Genomic DNA, 22,467 nt, shown 5'->3' with positions numbered 1-22,467 from the left:
GCAGCAACAGCAGGAGAACAAGCAGGAAGAGGAACAGCATCAAAAGCAAAAACAACGGCAGCAACAGCAGCATCAGCAGCAGCAGCAGCAGCAGGAGGAGCAACAGAAGTATCTGAGGCTTTGGCAGTCAGCTGTAGCAGAAGCAGTAGCGGAAGCGTTGCGTCTGGAGCAAAGGCGCACACTAGTAACGACGTCTACTGGCGGCGCATGGTACGCCAGTAGTAGCAGGAGCAGCTACAACAACGATCTCAACGGCGAGCCAACGGAGTCAGCGACGTGCTCAGCTGGCACGGTCGCGGTGACGATAGCGCGGACGACGTCGTCGACGTCTTCGTCGCAGCGGCAGACGATAGCAAGGCCAGGAGAAGAGGAAGAACAAGACGACGACAAAGAAGAAGAAGCAGCAGCAGCAGCAACAGCCCCAACATCGCATATAATAACAAAGGAGTTGCAACATTTATTTACATCTCCCGCTAGTTTATGCAAAATTTTATTAAAACAATTTACTGAGCAAGTGTCGTCGTTGTTGACTGCCACCAAGATTGCAAGTTTATAAAAGAAGCCGAAAGAGAGAAGATAAGCAAGAAAGAAAATACCAAGCAAAGCAAAGCAAAGCGAACAGCTTAAGAAACAAAATCAAACATCCGTGCGAAAACTGTTGAAACACAAGAAACGCAAGCAATCAAAAATTGTTGTCCATAGCCCAATACTGTCAACTCTTTTTTTTTTTTTTTTTTTTTTTAATGGACCATCTTGTACTGCTAGTCTTGCAACCGTTGCAGACAAGATAACACAACCAACACCACACAACAAACAAACACGTACATATATTTATTCTCACAAGGACGCGTACTGCTGCCTCTGAAAGGCTAGCAAATAATTATATATATGATGGCCGATCATTTGGACGAACCGCCACAGAAGCGGGTCAAAATGGATCAAAGTGAGTATTGTGAGGACGGGCGGGAGTAGTAATAAAAAACAGTCAGCACATTCCCACAAGCTGCATTTCACATATCATGTATTATTTGGATCTATTGCTTAACATTGCTTTCGGATCGATAGATCCATATTGATCAGTTCCAGATCAGTTCCATATTGATTCAGAATATTTTGATAAACTAGATTTGATATCCGTTAGGCATCCCTAACCATATTATATCATGATATAAGTATTAATCAAATCCTGTTTTTCGTAGCGGATCTGTACTTTCTGGAGGACAATCTGCCCGATGAGCTGGTGTCCTCCAGCAGTGGCTGGTCGGATCAGCTGAACACTGGTGGCGGCGGCGGTGGCGGTGTTGGCGGCGTTGTATCCACAGCCAGCGGCGTCGTTGGCGCTGGTGGACCAAACAAACCACCTACTCAGGGACCTGGTCCAGGCGTCGTGCCACCACAGATGAACGGAGCCGGTGGCGGCGGTGACGATGGCAGTGGTAATGGCGGCAGTGGCGCTGCCGGCAGTCAACTACGTCAGCTACAGCACCATCAGCATCTGCAACAGTTGCTGCAGCACCAGCAACAGGGCAACAAAGGCGCTGGCGGCGGCATGGTGGTGCCGGGCATGAATCAACTGGGCAGCAAGTCGCCTAACCTGCAATCGCCCAACACGGCTGGCATGCAGGTGGCCACACAGATGGGCATGGTCAACTCAATGCCCATGTCCATATCGAATAATGGCAACAACGGCATGAATTCCATACCAGGTAAGCTAGATATATGGATGAGATGAACACATCGAAATCAGGCCGTAATTAACATGCGATTCAATACTTCTGCTCGGTAGGCATGAACAGCATTGCTCAGGGCAATCTAGGCAACATGGTGCTGACGAATAGCGGCGGCATGGGCACCATTGGAGGCGCCGGCCTAGTCAACACACTGAAGCAGCCAGGCGGGGCATCCATGATGAGCACTGTGCCCGGCTCGGTGGGCGTGAGCTCGGTGACCGGCGCAGCGCCCAGCCAGGGTATGCATATGCAGAATGGACCGATGATGGGGCGCATGGTTGGGGGACAGCAGCATCTGCTGCGAGGCCCGCACTTGATGGGCGGCGGAGCTGGCGGTGGCAATGGACCGGGCGGCGTAGTCGGAGCCGGCGGCGGCCCCCGCATGCAAAACCCGAACATGCAGCTGGGTAAGTGAACAAACAAGCAACAATCCTCACCCAACCACATAGATTAGCCAAATGGGCAGCTTCATCATTGTTCTTTCGTGCAGGCCAAATCAACAATATGCCTTATGGAGTCGGCAACTATGGTGCACCCGGCAGCAACAACACGCAGCTACTCGCGCAGCAGATGGCGCAGCGGGGCGCTGGTGGCGTCGGTGGCGTTGTCGCGCCCAACATGAGCGCCGGTATGGCCCAGGCAAATCGACCTATTGGCACCGTCGTGCCCATGTCCAATCTTGGCGGCGATGGTGCGCCTCCAGGCGCCGGTGGACTCGTTGGCAACACGCAGCAACAGCAACAGCAACTGGCCGCGGCGAATGCGCAAATGAATTCCCAGCAGCAGCAGCAGCAACAGCCACCAGGCGTGCAACAGGGCGCCATGGGGCCACGTGCGCCACAGCCTAACCAACTCCTAGGGCACTCTCAGCAACAGCAGCAACAGCAGCAGCCCGGAACATCTCAACAACAGCAAGCAATAGCGTCAGGTGTGGCATCGTCCGTTAGCGTGGCAGCGCCAGCGCCAGCGTCAAGCAACATGACGGACGAGCGCAAGAAGCAAATCCAGCAGCAGCTGATGCTCCTGCTGCACGCGCACAAGTGCAACAAGCGCGAGAACATGAATCCCAACCGCGAGGTCTGCAGCGTCAACTATTGCAAGGCCATGAAGGCCGTCCTGGCGCATATGGCCACGTGCAAGCAGAGCAAGGACTGCCCAATGCAGCACTGCACCTCGTCGCGCCAGATACTGCTCCACTACAAGACCTGCCAGCGTTCCGATTGCATCATTTGCTCTCCCTTTCGGCAGAACAATTCGCTCTTTCAGAATGCCAGCGGCGGTGGAGGCGGCGGTGGAGCGGCTGTAGCGCCCAATGCGTCACCGCTGCAGCAACAGCAACAGCAACAACAACAGCAGCAGCAGCAGCAGCTTCCGCAGGGCCAGCAGCAGGTGCCGCAGAATCCGTCTGGCGTAGGAGTCGGAGTCGGAGGTGGTGTCGGTGTCGGAGTCGGAGTCGGTGTGGACACCAAACAAGTGGCGCAGAGCGCTGGAACTTGCGGCGCTCCAAATACGGCAATTGTCCTGCCGCAGCAACAAGCGGCCGGCGCGTCCAACGTGCCCAAGGGCAACACAGACATGGGACAGCAACAACAGCAGCAGCAGCATCAGCAGGTGCAACAGCAGGAGCTGCGGCGATTCGAAGGAGTCGGCAGCATAGGCCAAGTAGGGCCGGTACCAGCCGGCATGTTGGGCGCGCCCGGACAAGGCATGGCACCTGGAATACGAATGCAAGGCGCTCCGTCGGTGCGTGTGCTCGGCGTGCAGCCCGGCCAGCCAGGCAGTACAATGGCGTCCGGCGGCGTGCCCGTACCAGTGCCTGTGCCCGGCCAGAACGTCCTGCCCGGTGCCAACGACGTCGGCAGTTTGCAGCAGCAGCAGCAGCAGGCGGCGCAAGCTGCTCAGCAGAGTGGACAGCTGATGCTGCAGGGATGCAACACTGGCACTGGTGGACGCAGACGCGCGCTTCAAAACATGGTGGATCAGCAGCAGCAGCCCAACGCGCAGCAGCAGAGCGTACAGCAGCAGCAGCAGCAGCAATTGGGCAACATTCCAGCACCGCTTTCCGTCAACGTTGGCTTCAACAATGCCAATTTCGTTGGCGTTGGCGATAAGCAGCAACAGCAGCAGCAGCAACAACAACAGCAGCAACAGCTGGTTGGCCAGTCGGATCAGATGACCAAGCTGAAGCTGCAAGCCCAGGCGCAGGCTCAGGTGCAGGCGCACGTCAATGTCGTCTCGGCTGGCGGTGCGCCAGGCAGCGGCAACAGTGCGTCTGGCGGCGCGAGCGTCCTGATGCCGGCGGACACGACAGGCGGCGCCAACAGCGCGTCGGCTGGGTCCAATGCGGTGGGCACTGGAGCGGGCGGTGCTGCGGGCGGCGGTGCGCCTGGCAACGGCAGTGACAGCGAGAAGGACTGGCGTGAGTCAGTCACAGCGGACCTGCGCAACCATCTCGTGCACAAGCTGGTGCAGGCGATATTTCCGACCTCAGATCCGACCACGATGCAGGACAAGCGCATGCACAATCTGGTCACGTACGCTGAGAAGGTGGAGAAGGACATGTACGAGATGGCCAAGAACCGTTCTGAGTACTACCACCTGCTGGCCGAGAAGATCTACAAGATACAGAAGGAGCTGGAAGAGAAGCGGCTCAAGCGCAAAGAGCAGCACCAGCAGCAGCTGCTCCAGATGCAACAAGGTGGCCCCAACAGCAGTGTCGTCAATCCGACGTCCGTACCCAACAACGCGCTGCAGCAGCAGCAGCAGCCAGGCCAGGGTGTGCGTCCCAATATTAGCCCGATGGGCGGCGGCGGCGGCGGTGGGGGTGGCCCGAGTGGCATGATGCAACAGCAGATGCGTCCCCAGGCGCCTGGCATGGGCGTTGGCGTAGGCGTCGGCCAGCAGCAGCAGACGGCGGCTGGGCAGGCGAACATGGTCGCTGTGGCGGCGAGCATGCGTAGTCACTCGCCCGGCGGCAATATGCTCGCCATTCAGCAGCAGCAGCGCATGCAATTCCCGCAACAGCAGCAGCCCGGCCAGGGCAACATGTTGGTCGGACCACCGGGCCCCAGTCCAGGCGGAATGGTGGCGAATCCGGTGCTGTCGCCGTTCAACACGCAGCAGACGATGCAGTCAGCGACGGCGGTGGGCGGCGGCCCGGGCATCTTAACCAGCCCAGTACCCGGTCAACAGCAACAGCAGCAACAACAGCAGCAGCAGCAGCAGCAGCAGTTCATAAATGCGAATGGCAGTTCCGGCGCGCAGAATTCTCAGATCAGCGAGATTATGAAGCAGCGCTTGCTGCAACATCAGCAGCAGACGAACGCAGCGGCCATGCTATTGCCGCAGTCGCCCTTCAACAATGCCACGCCCATTCAACAGCCACAGCAGCAGCAGCAACAGCAGCAACAGCAGCAGCAACAACAGCAGCAACAACAGCAGCAGCAGCAGCAGCAGCAGCAAACAAATGCCTTCAGTTCACCCATGCAGCAGAAGACGCAGCCTCCTGGCAGTGTGCTCAACAATATGCCACCCACGCCCACCAGCTTGGATGCACTGAATGCGGGCGCAGCGAGCGCTGGCGCCGGCAGCATTGGTGGCGGTACCGTGGCTGCGCCAAGCCCCTCGCCTAGCTTCATGTCCAATGGTCCCATTGGCACGCCCTCGAACAATCCGCCCTCTGTTAGCAGTCTGATGCAGCCGCTGAGCAATCGAGCAGCAACTCCGCCATATATACCTACCTCGCCGGTGCCGGCGACGAGCGCTTCGGGCCTGACGGCCAGCAGTACGCCCGCATCGGCAGCAGCAACATGCTCCAGCAGCGGCAGTGGCAGCAGCACCAGCAGCTCGGCCGTCGTCACAACGACAACGGTGACGACGCCGTTGAGCTGTGCCTCGTCGTCGGGCACGACGCCCACATCGACGACAACGTCGACGAGCGGCAACGGCAGTGCGACGCCGGCGAGCAGCACCCTGCTGCAGATGGCGCGCAGCAACAGCGAGAACAGTGCACCGGGCCGGGTGATGAGCAGCTCGAGCAGCCTGTCCTCACAGATGGCGGCACTGGAGGCGGCGGCGCGTGATAATGACGATGAGACGCCGTCGCCGGCTGGGGCGAACGATACGAACGGAAGTAATGGCGGCAGTGGCGGCGGAATGGCATCCAAGGGCAAGCTGGACTCCATCAAGCAGGAGGACGACATCAAGAAGAAGTTCATGGACGACAGCTGCGGCGGCAACGGCGACAGCTCGCAAATGGACTGCTCCACAGGCGGCAAGGGCAAGAATGTGAACAACGACGGCACCAGCATGCTGAAGATGGAAATAAAGACGGAAGTCGGCGCAGATGTGAAGCCGATCAAGTCGGACCCAATGGACGTGGATGAATCGGCCGTCTCCAGTGGCATTGCCGGCGGCGCCAATGGCGATGGGACGATAGGTGGCAGCGGCGTCGATAGCAAGGACGACATTAATGGTGCTATCGATGGCGTTTCCTCGGGACTCGCAGCGGACATTAAGCTCAAGTCTGAAACGAAGCCTCATGTGCCTGAGCCTCTGGCACCCAATGCTGGTGACAAGAAGAAGAAATGCCGTAAGTGTCGCACAATAATTGTTTGCTTGGTATTTTGGGAGAGAGTAGTAGGGCAATATATCGTCGAATTACATTAATAAGAAAGAGATGGCAATAGTGGTGTCGTTTATGAATTTACGATTTGCGATTTGCGATTTGCGATTTACGATGTGGACGATAAATAGTTAACTAGAGGAGGCAATACCTTTTGTCCTTTATCCATTGTAGAATTCAACCCGGAAGAGCTGCGCACAGCCCTGATGCCCACGCTGGAGAAGCTGTACCGGCAGGAGCCGGAGTCGGTGCCATTTCGTTATCCAGTCGATCCGCAGGCGCTGGCCATACCCGACTACTTCGAGATCGTAAAGAAGCCAATGGACCTGGGCACCATTCGCAGCAACATACTGAATGGCAAATACAGTGATCCATGGGAGTATGTGGACGACGTCTGGCTGATGTTCGACAATGCGTGGCTCTACAATCGCAAGACATCGCGCGTCTATCGTTACTGCACCAAGGTAAATTCACAACTGCAAAAAGCTGAAATGAGAAATGATGAACGACAATCAAGAAACAAAACTCAAGAAACGGGAGCCATCAGTCACCCGCAGATAAATGATTTTTTTTTAATTGTTCCAGTGTTCATTTGTTTCCAATTAAAAGTAAAACCAAGTGTGAATCATGTATTTCTCATTAATCGAAGCTAAAATCGCATTAAATCTAATCCAAGCCATTCCATTGTGATATCTCCAACAAAATGTTTTTCTCTTCTCTTCCTGGTTTGCCCTCTGCCCTCTGCCCTCTGCCCTCTGCCCTGCCCACAGCTGTCAGAGGTGTTCGAGCAGGAAATAGATCCCGTGATGCAGGCGCTAGGCTACTGCTGCGGCCGCAAATACACGTTCAATCCGCAGGTGCTCTGCTGCTACGGCAAGCAGCTGTGCACGATACCGCGCGACGCCAAATACTACAGCTACCAAAACAGGTGCGTTCCCCAAATGCCCCTCAATAGCCAGCAGTGCAATGTGTAACTGTAAATGCATACATATATAATACACACACACCAGCCAGCGCACACAAACAATCGCGCTCATATACAGCTGTTGTTAATATCCTTAGTCGGAGGTCCACTCCGGAGGTGTGCCAAGAAACTGAAATATGTACATATATATAATTCTCTGAGAAATATATTCAACTTTATTGCTACAAAGTGAAATTGGATTTCGATTTGAGTGACTTTCGAGGCAAAATGATCTTTGATATGTATTTCCCATAAAGTTTGACACTTTCAGATTGTTATATATTGTATATACATATATTCTGATTTGTTGGCACATTTAGTGATCCTTAGATATCGAATAATTAACAATATCACAGCCATGATGAGCCTTTGTCTTTTAGCCAAGTTGCCAATAGCTGTATGCAAATACAGATACAGATAGATACAGATACAGATACAGATACACAAGTACCCATATATAACAAGCGATGCTTAAGCCAAATGTTTTTTTTTTTTTTCAATTTTAAGAGCTAGTGATAGAAAGCATATTTATATATATGTATTGTCAAAGTTGTGCACTGAAACAACGACAATCGATATATATCCATCTAGTAAAGTTAAACTTTGGTTCCGATTATCTCATGCATTTCGATTGCATCTCGAACACACAAACATACATTTATCAAATATACAACAACAACAAGAACAACAAGAAAATGTAGTAGTTTAAACATGGAAATATGTTTCATATACCGACACGCTGCTCTGAGCTCTGAACTCTGAAAACGGCTTTCCACATCCAGCGATGACAACAACAGCACATAACACGGCCCTCATTCTCCATTAAGTTGCTTCTTCGGCACACTATGATTAAGTAAGAAAATTAGCTGAAATTAACTCCGATGCGATGCGATAATGCATATGTGTGTCTCTCTCTCTCTCTCTGTGTGAGAGTGTGTGTGTGTGTGTGTGTGTGCGTGTGCGTGTGTTTTTCTTTTCATTTGTGTTGCATCGTCTCATTTGTATATATCTCTATATACAATCCACAACAATTCGCCAGCTCACACACACGCATCGTAGTGGCCAAAAAGAGAACAAGAGAAAATTTAATAATACAAAAATGAAAATGAAATTATTTAAAAAACCACACACACACACACACACACACACGCACACGCACAAAGTTTGTTGTCCTGCGAGTCTGCCTGGTGCATGTTGTTGTCTGGATAAATCAAAAATAATATGTACAACACCTACATAATATGCATCTGCCAAGACACGAAATAACAAAACTAGATGTGACTTGCTTTATTTAAATAAATGAGACTACTACTTTCTGATTCAGTCTTTTGATTGGTAAAAAGAACCGCCAACAAAAAAAAAAAAAAAAAAAAAAAAATGTGAAAAGTGGTTAGAAACAAGGGAACAGTTGAGAGACTGTGGAAGCTTCTTCCTATGATTGTGATTTGAGAACTATCAGAATCCACTTTGTATGTGTGTAGCACCCTAGCTTTCTCATCAAAAGAAAAACAAAAAATAAAACTATTCATTTGCTTTCGATTTGGCTCGCTTTCTATATATCTATGTTAATATCTATTCTATATTTGATAAATCATTTGTTATATATGTATAAATGTGTATCGATGTGTGCAATTCTGCAGAAATCAGTTAACAATGTTCATTGGCACAATGAAACCCATCTCATACAGAGAGAATATTGTTAGTTTATTAATTTGGTATTTTTTTTTTTAGCTTTTCAATATCCAAATATATTTCATATAGTTTAATTCTAGTGTATTTTATGATTCTAATTTGAAATGTATTCTTTATTTTTTTTTCGTTTATTTTCATTTTCTAATTAATTTCACATGTTTCACAATCGACACGACTTTGATGTAATTTGCATACGCTTTAACGAAACTCACACTCGAATTGATAAAATCAAAACAAACAAACATCAAAAACACACTCAAACATAACCAAATTGTTAATGCACTTACGTATTTGGCCATGACAACAACAACAACAACAACAACAACAAATAAAACAACAATTAATATTATAATAATAATATTGCTCATATACATCTACATGAAATACCTGGAATATTATGTACACCTTTGTACTTGTTGTTGCTGTTTGTGTGACATTTTTTGTTTTACCTATGCTGCCTTTGGCAATCATTTCGTATATCGTACGTGTTATATCAATTGTCCAATTGTCCAATTGTTCATCGCCTATCGCCATTGCTCATCGCCATCAATTCGTAAATTGTTGCCATGCAAATCAATCAATCACCACAGTCTAAAGGAATACGGTGTCGCCTCAAATAGATACACGTTCTGCCAAAAGTGCTTTAATGACATACAAGGAGATACTGTTACCCTGGGCGAGGATCCGCAGCAGTCGCAAACGTAAGTCAAGATCGAGATCAAGGTCAAATACAACTTCTGCTAACATCGCACTTTCTTATCAACATTCAGCCAAATCAAAAAGGACCAATTTAAGGAGATGAAGAACGACCACTTGGAGCTGGAGCCATTCGTGGACTGCCAGGAGTGCGGACGCAAACAGCATCAGATCTGCGTGCTTTGGCTCGATTCGATATGGCCGGGCGGCTTTGTATGTGATAACTGTCTGAAGAAGAAGAATTCCAAACGAAAGGAGAACAAATTCAACGCCAAGCGCCTGCCCACCACCAAGCTGGGCGTCTACATCGAGACGCGCGTGAACAATTTCCTCAAGAAGAAGGAAGCCAGCGCCGGCGAGGTGCACATACGTGTGGTGTCCTCCTCGGACAAGTGCGTGGAGGTGAAGCCGGGCATGCGACGGCGGTTTGTGGAGGGCGGCGAGATGATGCAGGAGTTCCCATATCGGGCGAAGGCCCTGTTTGCCTTTGAAGAAGTGGATGGCATCGACGTCTGCTTCTTCGGCATGCACGTCCAGGAGTATGGGTCCGAGTGTCCGGCGCCAAATACGCGGCGCGTCTACATTGCCTACCTCGATTCGGTGCACTTCTTTCGGCCACGCCAGTATCGCACGGCAGTCTACCACGAGATTCTGCTGGGCTACATGGACTATGTGAAGCAGCTGGGCTACACGATGGCGCACATTTGGGCGTGTCCGCCTTCTGAGGGCGATGACTACATATTTCATTGTCATCCGACGGATCAGAAAATACCCAAGCCGAAGCGCCTGCAGGAGTGGTACAAGAAGATGCTGGACAAGGGCATGATTGAGCGCATCATACAGGACTATAAGGACATACTTAAACAGGCCATGGAAGATAAGCTCGGCTCGGCCGCGGAGCTGCCCTACTTTGAGGGCGACTTTTGGCCCAATGTGCTGGAGGAGAGCATCAAGGAGCTCGACCAAGAGGAGGAGGAGAAGCGCAAACAGGCGGAGGCAGCCGAAGCAGCTGCCGCAGCTAACGTACGTTTCGTTTTTTTTTTCAACATAGTTCTTAACAAAATAATTTGTGTAACTTAACAGCTTTTTTCAAATGATCTGCAGCTCTTTTCTATTGAGGATAACGAGGTTAGTGGCGACGGCAAAAAGAAAGGCCAAAAGAAGGCCAAAAAGTCAAACAAGTCCAAAGCAGCACAGCGTAAGAATAGCAAAAAGTCGAACGAGCATCAGTCGGGCAACGATTTGTCCGCCAAGATCTATGCGACCATGGAGAAGCACAAAGAAGTCTTCTTTGTCATACGCCTACACTCTGCCCAATCAGCAGCAAGTCTGGCGGTAAGTCACATTATCTAATGCTCGATGATACACTTGCCTCATTCCATTCATTGATCTCGTTCGTGTTGCAGCCAATCCAAGATCCGGATCCGTTGCTGACCTGTGATCTGATGGACGGACGCGATGCATTCCTCACACTTGCCCGCGACAAGCACTACGAGTTCTCTTCGCTGCGACGCGCTCAGTTCTCCACGCTATCCATGTTGTACGAGCTGCACAATCAGGGCCAGGACAAGTTCGTTTACACGTGCAACAACTGCAAGACGGCGGTCGAGACGCGCTACCACTGCACCGTCTGTGATGTAAGTTCAATTTGCATTTGGTTATTTTCCAGCTTCTGCTTTCCGACTGCTAAACATAATGTAGTCCGGGCTAGCTTCCATTCTTGAGTGAAATCAACACGATTATTCATTTCGATTCTGTTTGATTTCCGAATTGCAGGACTTTGATCTCTGCACGGTGTGCAAGGAGAAGGTCGGACATCCGCACAAGATGGAGAAACTGGGCTTCGATTTGGACGATGGCTCGGCGCCGGCCGATCTCAAACAGGCGAATCCGCAGGAGGCGCGCAAGCAGTCCATTCAGCGATGCATCCAATCCCTGGTGCACGCGTGCCAGTGTCGCGATGCCAATTGCCGTTTGCCTTCCTGCCAGAAGATGAAGCGCGTCGTCCAGCACACCAAGAACTGCAAGCGAAAAACCAACGGTGGCTGTCCCATATGCAAGCAGCTCATCGCCCTCTGCTGCTACCACGCCAAGCACTGTCAGGAGCAGAAGTGTCCAGTGCCTTTCTGTCCCAACATCAAGCACAAGCTCAAGCAGCAGCAGCTCCAGCAAAAGTACGTAACTGAATATATGCATATATACATCTATACACATGCATACATATATGTACATATGTCTATTTGGCTTTTAATCGATTTGAGACCTTACATCAACTGATTCGTGTACTCCTTGCTTTTTACAGATTGCAGCAGCAACAGTTATTGCGTCGCCGCGTCGCTCTTATGTCGAGAACCGCAGCGCCCGCTGCGTTGCCCGGTCCAGCGGTTAGCGGGCCAGTGGTGGCAAGTGGCGCCGTTGGTGTCGGTGGCCCGGTCGTGGGCATGTCCGGCGTGGCAGTCAGCCAGCAGGTGATGTCGGGGCAAGCAGCCATCATGCCAGCCGGAGGCGGCGGCATGAGTCCGTCCACGGTGGCGGTGCCGTCGCCAGTGTCGGGGGCTGTTATGGCCGGCATGACATCGCCACATCCGCACCAGCCGGGCATTGGCATGAAGCCCGGTGGGCACTCGCCGTCGCCGAATGTGCTGCAAGTGGTGAAGCAGGTGCAGGAGGAGGCAGCCCGTCAACAGGTGCCGCACGGTGGAAGCTTTGGCAAGGGTGTGCCCATGGCGCCGCCTGTCATGCAACGGCCAATGGGCGTGGGCGTGTCGAACCAAGGCGGCATGGGTGGCATGGTGAGCAATGTGGGCGGCAATCAGCTGGCTGGCAATGTGGGCGTGGTGCCAGGCGGCGGACAGCTGCCCAGCGGCGCGAACTGCAACAATATTCTGAACGCCAACAATCTGCTGCCCCTGGATCAGTGGGGCGGCAGCGGCGGCCCCGGCCAGCAGCGCTACACGAACAACGCGCCCAACCAGCCCGGTATGCGCCAGCCCAACCAGCTGATGCAGCAGAACATACAGCAGCAGCAGCAGCAGATGATGGGCATGCCGCCCAATCAGCTCGGCGTCGGAGTAGGAGTCGGAGTTGGAGCCGGGCAGATGCCCGTTGTGGGCAGTGGTGTGAACATGGGCGGCGGTGGAGCGCCCCATAGCATTGGCTTGGGATCGCAAATTGGCGCCGCGGCCTCTGGCGGCGGTGTACGGCCACCCGGAGCCCAAGGCGTGGGCGGAGGTGGAGCTGGCGGTGCGGGACCCAACATGGGCAATGGGCCGCCACTCAACACGCAAACACTGGCCCATATCATGCAGAAGATTAAGAACAATCCGACCAACGAGAGCAACCAGCACATACTCAACATACTGAAGCAGAATCCCCAGATTATGGCGGCCATCATAAAACAGCGCCAGCAGAGCCAAATAAACGCTGCCGCCGGCGGAGCTGGTGGCCCACCCGGCGCTATACAGGCGGGCAACGGACCGCAGACTCCGCAGCAGCAGCAACAACAGCAGCAGGTGATGCAGCAGCAGCAGATGCAGCATATGATGAACCAACAGCAACAGGGACCCGGCCCCGGGCCACAGCAGATGGGCCCCGGCCAACAGCAGCAAGTGAGCCTAATGCAGGCCGCACAGCAGCAGCAGCAGGGACCTCCGCATCAGCGCATGGCCAACATGCAGAACACGGCAATGATGCTGCCCAATTTGCCGCCAGGCTCACAAGGAGGCATGGTAAGTGATGCACCGATTGCAACAGGGAAATGGTTTGATTAACATGTCTGTAAAAGGCAGATAAAGGCGTGGCACGGCCCATATACATATATATGCATATGCATGCATATATATATACATACACTTATCAGGACGATGAGCTGCGCTGTCTGCCCATCGATATCAGAATTACGAGATGTAGAGCCTTGAAATTGTATATGTAGGTTCGTTCTTCTAGCATATGAAGCTCGAATTTGTTTAACACAATCTAGCTTTTCCCTTTTTAATGCTATAGATTAAATACTTTATCGAAATTTCATGTTCAAATTATGTACGATATGTCATCTTCATATTTCGTCCAGATTCTTGTGTTTTATACAATTTTAATTTTTGTTGTATGTTGAACACCAGCTGAATATATTTGTGAATTTATTTCAATTGAATGTTTGTCACAAGTGTAGTCAATGAGCTGGCACATATTCTAAAATTAGCAACTATTGAGCAGTATATCAAGATTATGTGCTGAACGTTTCATTAAAATCCGTTGAGTCAGACAGAAGTTAGTAGAGAAAACGTTTGGCCAAGATTTGTCCCATATGTACATTCAAATGCTTGCGCTCTGTCATATTCTATGCTTTACGAATGCGACTAGTTTAGTTTGGAACCGCTAGATGGCGCTCCAGCAAATGCAAGTTCGAATGACACAGAAATATGTCGAGCATTTTTATGAGCTTTTACTTTATTCCGTTATTAAAAACACAGCATTCGAGGTCCATTGCGTCTCCTTGTCAAGTCCGTAAATATAATAGAGTGTAAGACCTAGATGCAGTTACCTTAACCTGGAGGGGAAATACTGTTTTTTAACATCAGTCAAAATTTATATATATAAGGATTAGAATCGTGGACCGCAGACCACCATCACATGCTTATTCTTGCACAGTTCAAGGTGCTCCCGCCTCATCTGATGTTTGGTTTTCTGATTAAATGCGCGTTTCTTCCGTACAGGTGCCCAATCAGAACTTGAATAAAATGCGATATATGCCAATGAACCAATATCCGCCACCGTATCCACAACGCCAGCGCGGCCCACACATGGGCGTTTTTGGGCAGCCACCGTTTCCGGGCGGTACAGCTGGGAACTTTAACGCCGGCGGTGGAGGAAATGTCAGCGGAATACCAGTAGCGGGTGCAGCTGTGGGCAGCGGTGCGTCCGGGCCCGGCTCTGACCAATACTCCATGGCGAATGCAGCTGCGTCCAACATGCTGCAGCAGCAGCAAGGCGGCGGCGGCGCAGGTGTCAAGCCCGGTCCGCAGCAGCAACAGCAGCAGCAGCAACAGCAGATGGGCGTCATGCCTCCGGGCATGCAGCAACAGCAGCCCATGCAGCAGCAGCAACAGCAGCAGCAAATGATGCAGGTTGTCGCCGCTGGAGGTGGCGGCATGAGCAGCACAAATCCGCAAAACACGTTGCCTGGAGGCGGCGGCGGGCCCAGTGGACCCGGAGCTAATGTGATGGGTCCGCCCACGCCGCATACGCTGCAGCAGCAGCTTATGCAGTCGGCTCGTTCCTCTCCACCAATACGCTCGCCACAGCCAACGCCCTCGCCGCGCTCGGCCCCGTCGCCGCGTGGGCCCTCAGCATCGCCTCGAGCGCAGCCCTCGCCGCATCATGTCATGAGCAGTCACTCACCGGCGCCCCAAGGACCACACGACGGCCTGCACAATCATGGCATGCACCATCAGTCGCCGCTGCCGGGTGTGCCCCAGGATGTGGGCGTGAGTGGAGTGGGTGTCGGTGTTGGGGTCGGCGTTGGCGTCAATGCCGGCAATGTGGGCAATGCAGGTGGCTCTCTGCCCGATGCCTCTGACCAGCTGAGCAAGTTTGTGGAGAGGCTCTAGTGCAGCAACAATACCAATGGCATCGGCAACGACAACGACCTCAACAGCAACAACATAAAAATAACCAGCAACAACAACAGTAGCAACAACAACAACAACAACATCTATATATGCAATGAACAGAAGCAACAGCAGCAACAGCCACCGCAGTCATCCCATTATTTTTGATGTTTGCCCTTGGCGTTTGCGTTTCTCCTATGTTGATTCTTCTGTAGGCTATACAAAAATGCTTGAAAAATGGGAAAAAACGAAAAAAAAAAAAAAAAGAATTGTGTGTTATAATCGTTATGTACTTTCTTATGTAGAAATATGTTTACTATCAGCAATCGGCTGTCAACTATTAAGTAATTTAGTTTATTTTTGGATGTGCGCCTCAGGTGGTGCTATTGGCACATTAATATGCATCGGAAGGAGGATTGCAATCACGCGTTTATATACAAATATACACCCTTAATTATAATATAGTTTTGGAAAAAAGCACAGACAGCATCTGCAACTGCGAATGCAATAATGTTCAGTACGATTATAATTTTTATGTACCATATGCTTATTATCGCAGGAGCGTAACCCATATATATATACATATAGTTATATATACTTATATAATACTTTTTTTTTGTAATATCTACGTATTATTCAAAATCTTTTCTATCAATGTTTAGTGCAATCGATTAGGAGACGCTCGCAAAAGTGGCAAATGGGTAATATATATTTTGTAAACGTAAAACGTTAAATTATGTTTTCTCTTTAGTATGCAAAATATATACAACACAATGTAGATATATATACATATATATATATATATATATATATATCTGGAGAAGCTGAAAGTTAATAAGCAAATAAGAAAAAAGCAAAACAAATTGTAAAAGAAAAATATTGAAAAATAGTACATTATATTATAATTATATTATTATACATGTATGAAGATTAGTACATACACAATTTTTATTATACATTTTATTTATTTAAGTCGTCTATTCTACGTAAATGCGATTTTATCTATATGTCTTAAATCGAACATTTCAACGATGCAAATAGTTTTGAAGCTAATTTATTCTTATTTTAAATGATTAATTTTTTTACCTAACTTTAAGCCCAAAATATCATTCTAAATCAAGAGACACGCAACAAAACAAAACAAAACAAAACTAATATAATTATTAATTATTAATAAAAACAAAAATAAGAAGAAACCATGTGTTAGGACTATCATAACTATCGAAAGAATATAGACTATATAAAACGCATGCGTAATAGTGTTTTATGGCTATCAATTCTAAAGCTTAGTTGTTGGCGATCGTCAGTTTATTAACTGCTCCTTATAGGAGCTTGAATTGGGAACACGCTTAGAAATGTTTTTATTTAGATACCAGCCTATACATGAACATGTATGCATGCATATATGTGAATATGAATACATATGTATGTATATAATATATACATGATTATATATATGTATATATATGATTGTATGTATATAATATACATGTACATATATGATTATATACATGTATATATGTGCACATACATGTTGGAATGTGTTTGAGAAGTACACCAAAATCGACAAACGCTCCATTTTATATCAACTTCCAATTGACATACAACAATAAGATTAGTAGAAGTGCAAGTTGCAACCCGATAACACCAACGACCAAATAACACTCACTCGAAGCAATTAAAGCAATAGTCAAATGCTTTCATTAACCAATTAGAAATGTACAACTTATTCGAAATAGTAAAGCCTTACATACATATACTATATATATATATATATGTACATATATATACACGTATATAGATAACAAGATCAGTTCGTTAACACATTTTGATTTCCTTTGCTGTTTTGCTATATAGAGAAGATGATAACAACAACAACAATACACACACGTTTTGCCACCAATTGTAAATACCTAACGTAATTTATGTAGTATTTCATTTTGTGATAGCTAAAAACAAAACAAAAATGAAGAAGTAGAAAAAACAAATACAAATAATAGAATTGAAAACATCGGTCTTAATGTTATAGATATAATTTTGTTTGTTTGTTTACCAATTTCTGTATTTTTTTTTTTTTTTTATTTTCTTTGAAAATATTTGTCGCAAAAACAAAAGAAGAAGATACAACCAAGGCAGAATATACCATGTTAATTTAATGAAATATTGAAATTTTAATAATTGCTATTTATTAACGCTAGAAATATACATCTTAGGCTTAGGGAGCTAGTCGTAAGGCATACACTATTTACTAGGTGATTAGCATTTAGATTGTAGTCTACATTTTTTATAAGCTTTGGAATACGCCCATATTTTTTACAAGAGTTGCCGCCGCCCAAGAATCGTGTATAGACGGAGAATAACAAAGCAAAGCAAAAAAAAAAAAAAAAAAAAAAAAAAAAAAATTAAGAAAGTTCGAATGGAAAGTGGAGTGTGTAAGGGAGATAGAGCGTTAAACATTTTGTAAATTGCATATATACATAGGCAAACATGTATTCATATTATACACACAAATATATATACATACATACATACATACATACATCTATGTATATGTATATTAATAGATACAGAGTATATTATAACATTCGTTTAAGTCGAAATGTAACGGCGCATAACAAATGCCTTCATAAATGCGTTAACAAAACAAATTGAACATTTATTGTAAATAAGCATACTGGCGCCTAAGCTTCGTATGTACATTGCTATATGGTACGTATAAAACAATTGTAAGTCAAATCCAATGGCCTAGTTCTTAGTATCGCATATATCTACCACATATGTATAACCATAAAACCATTCATATATATACATATATAGATATATAGATATATATATATATATATATAGATATACATGTATGTACATACAAAGTTTGTGTTTTTAAACCCCATAGTTTGTTAACTAAATAATAATTAACACCGATCGAAAGCAAAAACAACAAACAAACAAATTTAGCCAAAAGAAAGTAGTGCCCGTGCCTGTGCCACTGCCGCCAAGCGTCCGTATGCGCCGCACAATCAAAACAAAAACAAACAAAAAAACAAAAAAAAAAAAAAAAAGAACAAAAAAAAGAAAAGAATAATAATAATAATGAAAATAAACACAATTTGTGGCTTAGGGAGGAGTCGCCGCCCAGCTCCTTGGGCCCTTGTAAAAATATATTGATACAAGTAAAACGAAATGGAAACATGACGCTGCCTTTAAACAGCGGTCGCTATATGGCGCGCTAGGCGGCACGCGCGCAGGCACAGTCAACAATTAATTATATATATATATAAATAATTGAATAACCCAAAAAAAAAAAAAAAAAAAAAAAGAATGGAAAGAAAAACAAGAAGCAAAAATGAAAATGCAAATGTTAGATCCGATGTGTTGGCTATCTAACTGTTTTGTTATATGACATCCCGTCAGCAGCAATGAACAAAGTTTTAATGAGTTGTGCGTGTGCGTGTGTCCATGTATATGTATGTGTGTTTGCGTGTGTTGATTTGTGCATGGGATAAGTTTAGAATAAGAACAACTCTAATATCTAAAATCTAAAGACAGCAGCACCTATGTAAGAGCGGAAGACGAAGGCGATGGAGAAAGATAGAGAGAAAGAGAGAGCATATTCCAAAACTATTTGTGATTACAATTATAAATGAAGAGAGGAAACAAAACACAAAACACATGCATTAACTGTGTATATCGCGAAATGAGAGTAATAATGTAGTATCTAAGTCTTAGCTTAAAATCAAGCGACATCTCTAATTAATATTTATATATATATATATATATATATATATATATAAATACTTATGTATATACATAAGTATGCAGCGGACTAGTTAAGTACGATTGTAAATTTAAAGTGAAAAACAAAAATGCAAATCATAATTTAATCGAATGACAAATGGAGACGATATATCCGCATTGCTAACAACGTTTATTATTATTATTATTATGATTATTATTATTATGCATACAAAATGCAAGTTCTTAAACTGCTGCGAATAGCAAAAACAGAAGTGAATTAAACAACAACAACAACAACAACAAGAAAACCACGAAAACATAGTTAAGTCAAGTGTAAGCCAAGCCTTAGTAAAACTAGTTATAATTACAACAACAACAACAACAACAAACTGCAAAGAAATACTATAACTTATAATCTATACAATGGTTACAATATATTATAATATTTACTTGTAAAATAGCTCGAAATGTATTTCTGCATATAAGACAAAAAAAAAAAAAAAAAAAAAAACAAACAACAACAACAAAAACAAAACCATTGCGATTTTGTCACTTATCAATTAATAATAATTTATAAATTACGATTTCTTTTTCTTCATTGTTTTACCAAACATGTTTTATATATATATATATATATATATATATATATATATATATATATATTTGATTAATGTTTTGTACTTTAAAACTTAATATAAATATATTAAACATGATTAAACTGTAACAAAAGTAAACATTAATCACACAAACAACAAAAACAAAAGCAACAACCACACACTCACACACACATTGTAATTAACAAAATACTTTGCTAAAAAGTGTAAAATAATTTAATTTAAATAAAAATTATAAAATTTAATTTGTCCAGAAACTGCATTTGAATTTATTACATATACATATACGTATGTATATGTAAATACATGTTTATCAATTCAGATTAAAAAGTGAAAATGAATTTGATAGCGCCTCCATAAAATAGAATACTTACTGACGCTGCATCTATGTACATATGTATATTCAATATATATTGAGCTTATACTCTACGTATGTATATGTATATATGTATATGCTACGTCAAGAGACTCCTTTAGGTATAAATATTCTGAGCTCAAGTTGCTTTATCGAGAGAGACGCAGTTAGTAGCTGTTTGGATGAAGAAAGTTTTTAATAACAAAGCTTCTACATACATGTACATATGTATATGTAAGTAAATACATACATACATATGCATATAAATGATTTAAATTGAAGTACAAAATTCCGCAGTTTTGAGGTTAAGATCTTAAATTACGAACCACTTAAGGAATTGCCCAAAAAACATATATATCCCTACTTACTCAGGACATGTCAAATAGGATTAGGATAAGCAAAGCAGTAGAGGAGAACAGAGCAGTATGTAAGAGAGCAAAGCTATTGAGATCAGAACACTAGAGAGCAGAGCATAGTAGGAGCGAGCACAGACTAGAGTGCAGCAGCGCAGTACAGATCAGCAGAGAGCAGAGAGCAGAGCAGAGCAGTGTGAAGCAATACAGAGCAGAGCTGACCAGAGCAGTATGACTTAGGAGCTCATACTCGCATACACACACGCACATGCTATACATAAAGCTAGTCTACAGTTGAGCGTCATATGGTGTACTGTCTGCGCCTAGTGCTTAGGCTAGAGATAATGGAGGATTCCAATGGTATATATAATGGTAAAATCAAGTCCATTCTCTTTAATTGTATTGATATAAACAAGTATGTGCCATAAATAAGCATACGAAATACTCGTCGAACTCCCAACAAATACTTTCAATAGCAGAGCCAACTCAAATCGTCGATAGCTAACACATTAAACAGTTTTTACTAAATAATAGTTAAGCAAAATTATATATAATATATTCACGAGATATCTGATTAAAAGCTGTCAACTTCATGTGGGGGATGGACGGGCAGCTAGATGGGCATTCCAGTAACTAATATAGTCCCTACACTTCGTGTTCGACTGTTAGACTCGTGCGGGAGCAACGGCATTGATAAGATTAGGGCTATAGATTAGAGAACACGAAATCCTCTATAGGCCAGAAATAGGCTCTCGTCGTTCCCACGCCATATATTAACTATTTATGGCAATCGATTGCGGACGTGCCCCTAAATCTGAAATAAGTTGGCAAAAGCCGTCAGATTGAAGTGTATACCCCGCCCTGATATTACTGTGCATCGAATGTAAAACTTCAGTCCGACCGACGATGAAGAAACCTTGTAAATACAAATAATTCAAAACGCTGTAGAGACCGAAGAGGGATTGGCCTGAGCGTTGCAAGCATCTAAATAATACAAATTCTCAAAAGATCGAAAATGTAGTCTTACATATATTAATGATTTACACCTAAAAAGGAACTAGGATAACATAATATATGAAAGCTCTAGCTCCTAAGGGTTCCAGACATATTCATTCACATTATATTAGCTAGGAAGCTCAGCTGAGATAATGATGATTATTTTTAAATAAACCCATTTAGGCTATTAAACTGTTTTATAGTTCTTGTCATTATACATTATAGAAGATGACTGTTTGTCTACGGCGAAATCATCCAAGCGAATTATTGATAAGTTAGCATACCCTCTAATTATTTGGAACGGGTCTAGTGCTTCTCTCCTAAAAGAAAAGCATTCTAGTCTAGACGGGTCGTTATACACAAATGGGCTTTACGTTTAAAGTACTGATTCAAGAAAAGAAACAAGGAATACGTTAATAACTCAACCCCTTTTCAATTGATCGCCATTTCTTCCCCCATTTTTCTTACTCTTTGGCTTTAGCAAACATTTTCAATTGCGTGGTATCTTTGAGTCTGTCCACATGGAAGTCGGCTATCACTTTCGCTGTTTCTATGCCAGCTGATCATTAAGTTTGAGATAGGTCCGTATTTCTGAAACAGTTTGTTGCGGTTACATCAGAGCAATAAGCGGTAATAAATTTAATTTAATTAGAGTAGACAACTTTATGCGTTTGTTTTTATTATGATGCACAATAAAAACTCCCAGCTCACGAATTAGTTCAAAAATAAATTTATTTATTCATATCTGCCAAATCGAATATACATAGACATTTTAAAGCCGTTCGTACTTACAATAATCTTTTTGAAAAAGCTCTGCTATAGATTCATTTGTATGTCATATGTCATATGGGCGCACTACATTTAATCTGTTATTTTCGTTTTATTAATTTATTACGCCAGCGAAGCAATAAAGTGTATTTCTTTTCGACAAAAGTTTGCGTTTGTGGATCGTAAAACCCTGTTAGCGATAAGGTCAACAGTAGCTAATGAGTGCAGCCCCAAATAGAGTATGCATATGGTTGAACTAGTTAAATCTGATTATACATTTGATGGAGAAAGCTTAGTTATTTCAGAAGATCTATAAAGTCATAGTCTGCTCGCG

General features: G+C 45.2%; 1 protein-coding gene across 4 annotated transcripts; it reads left to right on the top strand.

The window, feature by feature from the left end:
• Positions 1 to 851: 851 nt before the first annotated feature.
• Positions 852 to 16,601, top strand: LOC6584894 (CREB-binding protein). Of its 4 annotated transcripts, none has more exons than XM_015161221.3 (13): positions 852 to 943; positions 1,200 to 1,706; positions 1,787 to 2,137; positions 2,221 to 6,321; positions 6,529 to 6,818; positions 7,125 to 7,282; positions 9,631 to 9,711; positions 9,781 to 10,729; positions 10,811 to 11,041; positions 11,113 to 11,343; positions 11,483 to 11,880; positions 12,009 to 13,434; positions 14,419 to 16,601. In XM_015161221.3, the coding sequence occupies exons 1-13, from the start codon at positions 889 to 891 to the stop codon at positions 15,310 to 15,312; spliced, it is 9,672 nt and encodes a 3,223-aa protein (XP_015016707.1). In that variant the 5' UTR covers positions 852 to 888; the 3' UTR covers positions 15,313 to 16,601. The 4 variants fall into 4 exon arrangements, with proteins under 4 accessions (XP_015016707.1, XP_032588311.1, XP_002010534.2 ...); XM_032732420.2 differs by having other exon boundaries at positions 10,790 to 11,041; XM_002010498.4 differs by having other exon boundaries at positions 9,601 to 9,711.
• Positions 16,602 to 22,467: the final 5,866 nt, after the last annotated feature.

The sequence above is a fragment of the Drosophila mojavensis genome, unplaced genomic scaffold, assembly GCF_018153725.1.
Source record: "Drosophila mojavensis isolate 15081-1352.22 unplaced genomic scaffold, ASM1815372v1 contig_136, whole genome shotgun sequence".
Taxonomy (NCBI): domain Eukaryota; kingdom Metazoa; phylum Arthropoda; class Insecta; order Diptera; family Drosophilidae; genus Drosophila; species Drosophila mojavensis.
Note: the sequence above shows the minus strand (reverse complement) of the source record. Positions and strands in the feature narration are given on the sequence as shown.